This window comes from Pelodiscus sinensis, chromosome 11 (genome assembly GCF_052426305.1).
Source record: "Pelodiscus sinensis isolate ZL-2025 chromosome 11, ASM5242630v1, whole genome shotgun sequence".
NCBI classification, from domain to species: domain Eukaryota; kingdom Metazoa; phylum Chordata; order Testudines; family Trionychidae; genus Pelodiscus; species Pelodiscus sinensis.
In genome coordinates this window covers 38,469,478-38,482,573 of record NC_143062.1, presented here as the reverse complement: position 1 = coordinate 38,482,573, position 13,096 = coordinate 38,469,478, and the positions used below count along the sequence as shown (strand labels likewise).

The 13,096-nt window shown below is 38.8% G+C and overlaps 1 protein-coding gene across 3 annotated transcripts in view; it reads left to right on the top strand.

Annotated features, from left to right (window-relative positions):
* Window positions 1–13,096, top strand: part of CNTN6 (contactin-6) — a 150,174-nt gene that overhangs the window by 65,625 nt on the left and 71,453 nt on the right. For 2 of the 3 annotated variants that reach the window (XM_006122484.5, XM_075938669.2), the window contains 2 exons: window positions 3,519–3,648; window positions 5,319–5,469. In XM_006122484.5, coding sequence (XP_006122546.4) covers window positions 3,519–3,648; window positions 5,319–5,469 — 281 coding nt within the window. The remainder of the gene's footprint in view (window positions 1–3,518; window positions 3,649–5,318; window positions 5,470–13,096) is intronic. The other variant, XM_075938670.2, reaches the window with a different exon arrangement.

Sequence of the window (13,096 nt, the reverse complement as noted above, 5' to 3'; positions counted from 1 at the left end):
ATGTAATAACAAGAGGACATCAAACAATCTCTGAAACTAGCATTATCTTTAACTATTAAGAAGTTACATGAAATACATTGATTAGTTCAGAAATGTACATTTTATTTCAGATGCATACAGTATTTCAGCTGGGGATTCTATTACATGCTATAATACTATACGGTTCACTCTAAATTCTATGAAGGCAATCTAGACAGTCTAAAGAAATATAATAAAAAAACAAATCTGTTGTTTCCAGACTGGCATTCCAAGATGGAATTTATATTCTGTTGTTGTGTGTTTCTTTGTCACTGATTCATTTTGGAGAGAGTGCTCTCTCTTGCTTTTTGGTATTCTACTTTAAAGTGTGGCTTTTATTGTCCCTGGAGGATAGCAATAGTAAGACTTGAAATATTTGGTTTTAAGTTATGTTAGTCGTACAGAGCCAGTTTCATTGTGTGCTGAGGAAAAGTGAAGGAAAAATTGCTTAAAGCATAGAAACAAAAATATGGGCCAGATTTATTCATAGTGTTTCTATGTGCATGTGTGTGTTTGAGGGAGGGGAACTTTTTGTTTTGTTTTTATTGTTGTTTTTACTTCATCATCATCGTACCATTGATTAAATTGGCCCCGTAAAAGCTGAAATTGAAGGTAAGCATATCCAGCTTCCACTAGATGATTTATGCTGGCTGCCAGTGGGCAGAGCTGTCCCATCCATAGGATGAATCGGGACAGCTGCCCTAAACCCTGCACTTTTGGGGACCCAACGGTGGCCATCCCAACCGTCCAATGATGGGAGAGACTGGGGGATTATGGGAGCCACGCATCGGACACCAGAAGGGGTCACCTTCACCCCGCCCCCACTCACCACATGGGCATAGGCAACCTTCTTCATCCCCAGCTGCACCACCCTCTCCCAGCCTGCTGTGCCACGCCTCTCCATGGCGGTGGGAAGCAGAGAGCTCTGGCTTCAAGGCATTCCACTTCTTGCCACCACAGAGAAGGCTGAGAGATGGAAATGTGGTACGACAGAGCAGGCTACCAAACCACTCCAGCTCCTGCTGCTTACATGGTAAGTAGGGGGAGGGTGGCCCTGATATTGCTCCATGCCAGGCCCTGGTAATCCACCTGGGTTGTGTTGTTCAGGGGAGGAGGCAAATGGGCAGATTGGGGGGCAGAGCAGAGATGGGGCTTGTGGAGAGGATGGGGTGGAGGCAGGGCCAGCAGTGAGGGGGGTTGCCTTGAGACTCCTGCCTTTGGTACTGCAGGGGGTTGCCCAGGTTCTGCACCCCCCTTGGGATCGTCCTGCCTATGGGTTTCCAGGTGGCGTTTAAGGTGATGACTGTCCTTTAAAGCCATTATTGACTTGAGACCTGTCTAATTAAAATATTTAGTAATGTACCCTTGAATAATTAACTGTAGGTATGGACCCAATAATTGGATAGACAACAGTTGTGTTCACACATGGGCTGTGTCTACACTGGCATGAATTTCCGGAACTGCTTAAAATGGAATACTATTCCGTTTTCAGTTTTTCTGGAAAAGGAGTGTCTACATTGGCAGGCTGCTTTTCCGGAAAAGCCCTTTTTCTGGAAAAGCATCTGTGGCCAATGTAGACGCGCTTTTCCGGAAAAGAGCCCCGATCGCCATTTTCGCGATCGGGGCTTTTTTCCGGAAAAGACTACTGGGCTGTCTACACTGGCCCTTTTCCGGAACAGTGTTCCGGAATAAGGACTTATGCCCGAGTGGGAGCAGAATAGTTTTTCTGGAATAGCGGCTGATTTTGTACAGTAGAGCGTCGTTGCTTTTCCGGAAATTCAAGGGCCAGTGTAGACAGCTCGCAGCTTATTCCGGAAAAGCGGCTGATTTTCCGGAATAAGTGGCCCAGTGTAGACACAGCCATGGTGTATATCATTAAATGATCAAAAGTGGGAGGACTAAATATTCATATTAATGGAATAGAATCCAAAACCCTCTCAAATTTTATTCTGATTGTGCAGATCTGGTTATTTTCATATGACTCATGCTGTAAATGTACTAGGCAATATTATCAAGTCTTCTGGACACCTGAAATATTTAACTGGTGATAGACAGGTTTTCAAAAACAATAGTTTTTGCCTACCTGTATTCTCTGTCTCAATCTCAACAGCTGCTCCTCTGTGTGGCAATTTGTGAGCTTTAGCAGGACATGTGCAGGACATGTGGCACTGTATAGTGTCCTGCAGGCGAGGTGGCAATTTTCAACATATTGTTATTTGTGGTTTATAACAAATAAAAAAGGAAAAAGCTAGAATATAATGAGAATATTGACAAACATCCTGTTAGTTCCATGATTAAACAAAAAACAAGGGGGAGAGTTTATTGGGCGGGAATGAGATAAAAAGCAAGGAAAGAGGAGAAACACTGAAGAAGGGCAAAGGGAAAGGAGAGGGGTGAAGGAGAAATGAAAGAAGCAGGGGGGCAGGTGGAGTGAGGCTGTGATACATGACCGCTAAGGAGGGCATGTAGGAGAGGCTATGTTAGGGGTTGCAGCAAACAGCCAATCAGCAAAGGGTGAAGAATTTCCAAAGTAAAAACTGAGAAATGGAGCCTGTAGACATCAAAAAGGTCCTTAACACAACTGCCTCTGTATCTGCTCCTGCCTGCTGAGTTTCTGTAGCTTTTCTCTTCCCCAAGTCCACATGGTTGGAGGGGAAGAGTAGGCTATCGGTTTTACTGCCACTGGGGAGGAGTCTCCCTGTAAGTTTCTGTCTTCCAGGTGCTAAAAGGGTAAATCCCTTAGGGTCTCATTTTCTACCTCCTCTCATGGTGCAGCTCTCCCTGCTGCAGCTGCTTCTGTGTCTGCTTCCTGTTGAAGTGTAGCCCTGTAGCTCCCAATGCAACAATGCCTTTAAACAATGAGATTTCAGCATGTGTCCACAGTTAAACATATGTTTAAGTGCTTTGATGAACTGGGATTTTAAAATTAGAACAGGGTAAATAAATTATTTGGATTGCTGGTAATTAAAAAAAAAACTTGGAAAACCCCTCATTTCAGGGGAAGCTATAAACATTTGTTTTAAATGTTTGTTTGGAAACCCCAAAAATTGAACATTTTAGTTTGAGGGAATCAAATGTTTTGATTTCAAAAGTTTTATATATTTATTTAACAATAAATTGAAGAAAGTTTCTAAATGAAAGGTAATTTAAAATAGAAAAATTAAAATGTTTTGTAATTTGTTAATTGTTTAAGTGAATCAGTCCATTTTTTTACAGATTTGCAAAATATTCTGGTGTGCTAAATCTGAATTTTCAGCAAAAAGAAGTTTCATGTGAAACTATTTGTCCATCTACTGTGATATCATGATAACCATCATTAATCTGTATTCTAAGATATATATATATTTTAGCTGGGCTACTTGGCTTCCTCATTTTTTATTTCATTTTTATAGTGTTTTAATAAGCATTCAAAGATAACAGAATATTAGCTTCTAACTCATGACCATCTGTTTTTATATTCACCTCTTCAAACAAATGTTTGCTTGTTTTTCCTTTGGTAGGAGAGAATTCAAATAGAAAATGGAACTCTTACCATAACTATGCTGAACATGACAGATTCTGGCCTCTATCAGTGTGTTGCAGAAAACAAATACAATACTATTTATGCCAATGCTGAGCTAAGAGTGATAGGTAAGTAAACAGACCATTAAAAAACAGATAGTAACTAGAGTGTAAAATTAATTTCAAAATTTTGAAAACATAGAAAATGAAGAGACTTGACTGAATATTGCAGAGTCAGCTTTTGTGGACTTCTATTTCAATTCCACAAGGCTGTTCAGTTCATATATGTTTGTATCCCTTACTATTCACAAACATTTGTCCAAACATGTTTTGTTTGCGTGAATGTTTGGGGAACGGGTGTTCTTTGTTGGTATTTTCAACATGCTGGGTGAACAGCATTTCTGTGTGTGAACAAGGGCACTTATTGGGTGTTATTCCTTTCTTGATATTATTTGATTTCTGCAATTTAAAAACATCAGTCATCATTTCAAGGGAGCAAAACCAATGTCATGTGACTTAAGCCAACAGCAGTTAGTGCATATAATCTCAATATGAATTTCAGCAACACCCATGGGCTACAATTTGTTCACATATGATGAGTCCCACTTGGAATCATAGGGCTGGAAGAAACTTCAGGAGATCATCAAGTCCAGCCCCGTGCCTAAAGCAGGACCAGCCCCAACTAAATCATCCCAGCCAAGGACTTTGTCAAGCCAGGACTTAAAAACCTCTAGGGATGGAAATTCCACCCCTCCCTAGATAACTCATTCCAGTGCTTCACCACCCTCCTAAGAAAATAGTTTTTTCCTAATATCCAACCTAGACCTCCCCCACTGCAACTTGGGACCATTGCTCCTCATTTTGCCATCTGTCACTACTGAGAACAACCTACCTCCATCCTCTTTGGAACTCCCCTTCAGGAGGTTGAAGACTGCTATCAAATCCCCACTCACTCCTTTCTTCTGCAAACTAAACAAGCCCAACATTCTCCAAAAACTTCCTGGATTGTCTGTGTACTGTTGTATTGGTCTCCCAACAGATGTTAACCTTTCCAAATACAACCTCCAGTCACACAAAGTCTGTACAGATCTTGTGATGCTCCTCTCTGCAAGATTAAATTTCACCCATGAATTGTTTGATAAAAATCTGTGAATAATGAATGGATTTCAGAAAACAGAATGAGATCCTGTGGAAAAAAATGGAATTGACAAATATATTAGCTATGAATAATCTACACTTTAGTAGTGAATAAAATGGACAAGATTCAGGCTTAATTCTGCTCTAGCTTTTACTACGTCTGCATTGCAGCTGAGCATATGATTTGTAGCTCATGTGGACATGCCCATTTTAGCTTTAATCCAACTAATTTTCTAAAAATAAATTGAAGATGGAGGAGTGTGGTCCTTATCATGGGCTATGCCAGTCTGCTTGAATCCATCTAGGTATATTCTCCCTATACAGCCTATTAGAACTCTGCTAAATCACTTCCTTCCTAATCTAACACAAACCTTCTGTCCAGTTCTCAGAGACTTTCCTAAATAAAGGCTACTAGGAATAACATAGAAAGCTGGGTTGTTCTAATCCTTTTTGTTTACAGATGGACAAAATTCACACGACAATATAAATACAAGGCCACTAAATGGATTTAAATTCGTAGAGTGCAACTAGAAATCTTTAATCCAAATCTTCAAAGGCAAAGAAGGCAATTGGACTTAATTTCAGAAAATTAATTTACTTTGTCAACTATGTCATGAAGTTTTTTCATTTTTTTCTTTTCTTTTCTTTTTTTTTTTTTAAAGCTTCAGCCCCGGATTTTTCCAAAAATCCTGTGAAACAAATGTCAGTAGCTCAAGTTGGGGGCGAAGTTACCATTGAATGTAAACCAAACGCTTCTCCCAGGGCAGTAGTTAACTGGAAAAAGGGCACCAATGATCTGCGACAAAATAAAAGGTACTTCGGTCAACTGATTGCTGGGATTTGTTTTTTTTATTTTGGTTTGGTTTGGTTTGGTTTGGTTCTGTTTTTTTTTAATTTGTTTGTTTGCTTGTTTTTAGTTTTCTGGTATTGGAAGAACATCAATTGACTGTTACTTTTGACAGCTCGTTGCTGGAGCACACTGATGCTGTAGGCCTATTCATTATGAGCTCTAGCCATACAATTGTAGATAGAAAGTTGATTGACAACGAAACTGGGTTAAAGACACTTGGAATGTATGCTTTGCTTTCTTGAACAGTTATATCACTGCAGTATTCTCTGTGCCATCTCTTCTTACCCTATGCAAAGCCTGATTGAATGCACTTCTAATAAAGAAGATCATTGGAGGTTTGAGTGGATGAAATCCTCCTCAGAACTCCAGATGAACTGCATGGTAGCTATAGAGACAGCACAGCAGCCCATGATTACATTACTCTCCATGGTCTATGCTTTTAATCCTTAAGCAAGGAGATTTTGCCTGTGGAACAGGAAAGTGGTAGAGTAATTTGCATGTGCTGGCTCTTCTGCAGCAGTCCTGCACCCCAGCCTCCTTTGTTCACCAAGAGCCAACCATGTTCAAGCCTGCCTGACACACTGAGTCATAGTGTGGATGGCTACTGAGTTGTTTATTTTTAGTAAATCAAATTGAGCAGACTTAGCATGAGACTGACAACTTGCTCTGGAAATCATGCCTCCAGCTGCAGTGTAGACATACGCTAAGACTTTAAGGAGAAATCTACCTAAGATTTTCAATGATCCATACAAGGAAAAATCTCTTTCTCCTCCCCTCCCCCCACTTCAGAGTTAACAAATTAAATCTACTATCTATACTTATAGTACATACTCATAGGCATTCCACACACAAATGTGCAATTACTCCAAATTCAATATTGCAGTTGGGGATAGTGGTGTTAAGTGTAGGAAAAGACGGCCAGATTTTCTATTGGTTTGTATTTTGTTTCCACCGTTAGTGAGTGAGTGTAAAATGCTAACATAGAAAAGAGAGCATTTTGCATCTGTTATCCACAGGTGTAAATCATTACTCAAGAGAAAGTCAGTAAAGAACCTGGCCCAGAGACTGTAATATAAGGTGCTTTTACAGAACAGAGATTCCTAATAATTTTTTCTCTGAGACAATAGCAGAAGAGCTATCTTTAAATTATGGGGAAAACTTTCAGCTATTACTTATCATGAATATTGTTTTAATTGTATATTATACAATGTTTACAATATTTACTGTTATATTATACAAAATGTTGAAATAAAACCTCATTAAAATGCTACAGCTATAGGATGCATTTCACAGACACTGACTGGGCTTTCTTATATACAGCAGTAAAGAGATAAATGCGGTCTAAACTTTTCTATGTCAAGACCTGCATTGGCAGTGTGGGTCCAGTGTGATTTGCATGTGCATGTGCTATGCATGCACACAGCCATAATATTAACTTGGATATAAATGTTCCTTGATAATATTAAATTATTACTAGTAATTATAACTATCTTGTATTTATGGACCTCCATTCTGAGGGGCTCCAGGCACCCTTCAAAAATAAACCACAGAAGTATAATTTCAATGACAATGGGAATGGTTGTATGTTTGAATTCACCTATATAATAACACCCTCAACTTCCTCCTATGCAGTTACAGTGTATCGTTTGGACATAAAGTAACATAATAATCAACGTTCAATCTTTTGCAAATTGCTCTTTCCCTTGATTGTTAAATCATAAAGTAGTTAGTGCCACAATTTTAAAGACAAACTCTTCCAGAAGTTCCATAGAATGTGAAATAGCATACAGAAAATGAAGGGACTTGAATAGGTGTTTTCTCCTCACCTAGCAAAATCATATGCATCTTTACTTATAAAGGGGGGGGGGGACATCCGCTCTAGCTTTTTTGTGTATATTTGAATTCTAGCAGAACACATAAATCTGAACTATTTTAAATAAAGGTTACCTGAGTTCTCCATCTATTTTATTGTGCAGCATTTATAATCTCCATGGATTCCTTTGCTAACCTTTTTGAATTGCTGGCTGGCATATTATCTGGGAAGAAATATCTTTCACAGTTCTGACAAGAATGTGATGATGGACAAGTTGCTAAATAAGTTAAACCACATAGCTCCTTTAGGATGATCTAGACAAATTAAATCCTTTGTTAAGGAGATGGGGTTACCAAATCTGTGGAGAATATTTTGCCCTAAAGCAGAAAAGATTTTCACCTCCCTCCCCATCCTTGCTCATGATTTGATCTATTTCTGAAGGCTATGCATAGATTTATCATCTGCAGCAATTCCTTTTTTAATATCACATGGTCTGAACATGTTGCCTTTTATGTATTGTATCTCCTACATGTAAAAACGAAGAGGTTATTAAGCAGTGCTGGCTAATCAACTGAGATCTACCTTCATGTTCTATCTATAAAAGTATAGCTGTTTACTCAAATTGTGAAAAATGAAGAAATGGTAGGGAGAGGGAATAGTGATTTGCATCTCAGATAAAGCAAGATAAGCAAGACTTATCTGAAATCTAGACTTTCATCCTGCATAACAAGTCATTAGTAGCTGTGCCATTGACCTCAATGATGCAGAATCAGGCCCTAATGAAAATCTTGCTATATGTTAAAAGTTATTTTCAGCTGAAACAAGTTGGTAGATGGGAATCTTATTTCAGTTTGATCATTTGTCAAAGTATCTGTTTTCTGTATAAAATGTGTAAACACACACGTTGTGTGTGTGTGTATACACACAAATACACATGTATGTGTTTACATATATATATTGCTAAATCTTCACTTATAGATACAGGAAGCCTGCTGAGGGAAAACACAGACATTAGTTAATAAAGCAAAAGGAAGGAATAGATTACAGTCAGTAATCTAATTACTCATAATTAGCAATAACAATATTCATAATATTATAACTCCAGATATTTTTGTAGTTTTATTTCTTTAGGAAACAGTGAACAAAATCTTGAAAAAAGAAGAATTAAATTCTGTCTTTTAATAATCTAGCTAAACAAAACTTAAACAACTGAACAGATGTTGTAATTGCAGACTCGTATCACTGCCTAATAAAGATTATTCAGTCATTGCTAAAGTCTTAGAGCTGACCTTTGGAGTCTTAAACTCAGAGCTGTGCCCATTCCCAACATGGTGACCCAGAAAGTTTCATTAAGGATTTCAATCTGCTTATACCAAGGTATTGCCTTTGAACTATGCCACCAGCCTTCAAAGCAAATGGGTTCATCCATGATTTGGATGCATAGATGCTCTAATCAAAACCAGAGCAAATTGTGTCAGACAAAGTGGTGTTCTGATGGTCACACATAAGAGCAGTGGCAGAGAAGCAGACCCCAGGGTTCCTGACACCTAGATTAGTAAGCCAGGGAATAGATCAAACTACCTTATGCATCAACTGCTTGAAGTGAGGGGACTTTCTGTATGACTACATCTACACTGCACGCTTATTTCAAAATAGCTCATCTACACTGCTGGGAAGCCTCAAAATTAGTCCGGGGCAGTTTTCCCTAATGTAGATGTGCTGTCTTAGTTTAGAACCCCAGTAGGCACTGCAGAGGAATAACTTAGAATAGCCCCTCACCAGAGCCATTTTGAAATAGCAGCCGTGGAGTGTCTGCACATACCTTATTTTGAAATAACTATTTTGGAATAGGCATTATTCTTCATAGAATGAGGTTTACAGATTTCAGAATAAGCTGTCCGTTATTTCAAAATTATTTTGAAATAATGGAATGACTGTGTAAACACGTGCATTGGTATTTTGAAATAACACTAGTTATCTTGAAATAACTATGCAGTGTAGATGCACCCCTATGCGAGCTTCTGTACTGGCGTTATAGTTTTACATGGGAACAACCTTTCTCACTATCAGAGGGGTAGCCGTGTTAGTCTGAATCTGCAAAAGCGGCGAGGAGTCCTGTGGCACCTTGTAGACTAACTGAAGTGTTGGAGCATAAGCTTTCGTGGGCAAAGACCCACTTCGTCAGACGCATGTCTGCATCTGATGAAGTGGGTCTTTGCCCATGAAATCTTATGCTCCAACACTTCAGCTAGTCTATAAAGGTATGTCTGCACTATCACCCTAGTTCGAATTAGGGTGGTAATGTAGGCAACCGGAGTTGCAAATGAAGCCCGGGATTTGAATTTCCCGGGCTTCATTCGCATAAAGCCGGGTGCCGCCATTTTTAAATGTCTCCTAGTGCGGACTCAGTGCCACGCGGCTACACGCGGCACGGACTAGGTAGCTCGGACTAGGCTTCCTAGTCCGAACTACCATTACTCCTCGTTTCACGTGAAGGAGTAACGGTAGTTCGGACTAGGAAGCCTAGTCCAAAATACCTAGTCCGTGCCGCGTGTAGCCGCGCGGCACGGAGTCTGCACTAGTGGACATTTAAAAATGGTGGCGCCGGCTTTATGCAAATGAAGCCCGTGAAATTCAAATCCCGGGCTTCATTGCAACTCCGGTTGCCTACATTACCACCCTAGTTCGAACTAGGGTGGTAGTGTAGACATACCCTAAGGTACCACAGGACTCCTCGTTGCTTTCTCACTATGTTTTGGCACTTTTGACTTCAGCTTTCTCTAACAAAATGTTCAATGAACACGTGAACCTACAAAATAGTTGGGCTTTATGTTTTTTCAGTTTGGGAGCCGGTTTCAGTTTGTTCTCACTTATAGTTCTTGATCCTCCTTTAGTAGGAGATTTTCTTAACTTTGATGATTCCCTTTCACCCAGTATCTTATCAGCATGTGTATGCTTGTAAAGAAGAAAGTTCATTTCCCCTTCTAGTTTGAAAGTGAGCACTAGCATTAACAGTCAGAACAGGTTTAGATATCTTAGGCAGCATCACTGTAAATCAACATGAATACAGATTATGCTTATCTCTTTGTGACATTCTAATTTGACTTAGGGAACCAATGGAACTGAATCCACATCTGCTAAATTTGATTAATCACTTCAGTTTCATTCTTAGCTAACAAGTGAAGTGACAGAAATCGAATGCATAGATTTGCCTGCCTGTTTCCAGTGCTCATGTATTGCTTGTTCTGGAATCATCTACTGTACTGAGATATGAAAATGCATGCAAAATCTCAGATTGCTCGATAGAATCACTTTGATTTTTCTACTGGCAGAAAACACTAAACATTGAACATACTCTGCAACCCTGACAACAAACATAATCATTACATCTCTTTCAGGAGAATGCTGGCAACAGTAATGAGTATTTGTGTTTTAAAATTATATTTCCCTCTCTGTGCATGGTGGCTTCTCTCTCTACATGGCTGGATGGCCAATAACGTTTTGTGACAAAAACATGTAAGAAAAAGAGATTTATAAGCCTTGAGAATCTATTTATCTGTTAATGACTCTTCTATTTGCAGTAAATTATAAACAATCCTACAAATAGTTGTGCACATGCTTAACATTGCACTTCTGAATAGCGTCTCAGTGGGTCTTTTCGCAAAAACTGAGCATATGCAGAAGTGTTTGCAGAAACAGGGCCATTTGTCTAACAGCACAGAATGGGGGAACCTAAAGACACTGACATCAAAATCCAAAGACCAAGACAGAGGCCAATTGTTCCAAGTTTATTTTAACCATATTTATTTGTCTCTAGGTTCAATCAATTTTTTCTCTCTATCAATCTCTCTTTCCATTATGATAAGTGAGAGGATTACAAAGTGGAAGGAGCAATAGATCTGCATGGAATGGTGGGGTTCAGGGAGACTGAAAAACTCCAGTCAAGATTAAGGTTAAAGGTATAACAGGGTTAAAAAAAACTAGGTAAGTTCATGGAGTATAGGTCTATCAATGGCTGTTAGCTAAGATCATAAGGGATGCAACCCAATGCTCTGAGCCTAAATCTACACTGAGCTGTTTCATGCAAGAAATATGAAAATGAGGCAAAGTGTGGAATATCAGTGCACCTCATTTGCATAATTAATGAGGCCGCTTTTTGCGCAAGAGGCTTTTGCACAAAAAGGAGCCATCTACACAGCTCATTTTTGCGCAAAAACTCTTCTTGCACAAGAGCCATGTAGATGGCTCCTTTTTTGAACAAAAGTCTCTTGCGCAAAAAGTGGCCACTCATTAATTATGCAAATGAGGCATGGCGATATTCCTTGCTTCACCTCATTTGCATATTTCTTGCGCAAAACAGTGTAGTGTAGACATAGCCTGAGTGTCTCTAGCCTCTGACGGCTAGAACCTGGGAATGAATGACAAGGGATGTATTATTCAATGACTGTCTGTTCTACTCATTTCTTACGAAACATCTGGCATTCACCACTGTTGAAAGAAAAGATACTGGGCTAGATGGACCATTGGACTTACCAAATATTGCCTTTCTTATTTTCACTAATGGCTGAAAGCTGACAAGAGATAAAAGAGATTCATATACCCCAAGGCCATTGTGATCCTCTAGTCTGACTTCCTCTATTACAGAGGCCTTAGAAATTCCCCAAATAATTGATGAGTATGGCTTTTTATTTAAAAAAATCCAATTTTGTTTTAAAAATTGCCAGTGATGGAGAATTCACCCTGAACCTGGTAAATAGCTTCCGATGGTTAATTTCCCTGTCAAAAAAAAAAAAAAAAAAAATTTCAGGATGATTTTTTTCGCTCCAAATTCTAGCCAATGGATTTTGTTATACTTTCTCTGCTGGAATGAAGAGCTCATTATGAAATATTTCTTCCCCATGTAGAGCCTTATAGACTGTAATCAAGTCACCCCTTACCCTTCTCTTTTAATCATTGAGTCTATCATTATAATGCATGGTTTCTAATCCTTCAATCATTCTTGCTCGTCTCTAAAACTTCTCCATTTTTTCCAATGCCTATCTTGAATTGTGGACATTAGAGCTGCACAGTGTTCTGGCATGGTAGCACCAGTGCTAAATTAAGAGGTAGAAAAAACATTCTACTCTTATTTGAATTGTTCCCCATTTATGCATTCAATTATCACATTAGCTAGCCCTTTTGACGGCAGTTTCACATTGGACGCGCATGTTCTGCTGATTACATCCCCCAAATCTTTTTAGTACCCATACAATGAATATAAATATACTCTTTGTTCCTAGATCTACACATTTATATTTAGCTACATTAAAAGGCGTATTGTTTGCTTGCACCCATTTTACCAAGCAATCATGTTCACTCAAACGTTATTTACCATTCTTCTAATTTTTCTGACATCTGCAAACGTCATCAGTAATAATTTTTTGTTGTCTTCTAGATCATTGATACAAATATCAATAAGTATAGGGCCAAGAACTAATCCCCGAAGGACTCCAATACAAACAACCTCCATTTACAATTTTCTATGTACAATTACATTTTGAGATCTATGAGTCAGCAAGCTTTTAGTCCCTTTAATGCATGCTTTGTTGATTTTATAATGCTCTAGTTCTTTAATCAACATTCTGTGTGGTATACGTTGAAACACTTTAAATAAATCTAAGTATATTACATCAAAATTATTACCTAGAGGAAAGGTATCAAGTTATATTGAGGGATCTATTTTCCAAATTGATGTGCCTCCCCTTTAATTCTTTATTAATTGAATCACATACTAGCTA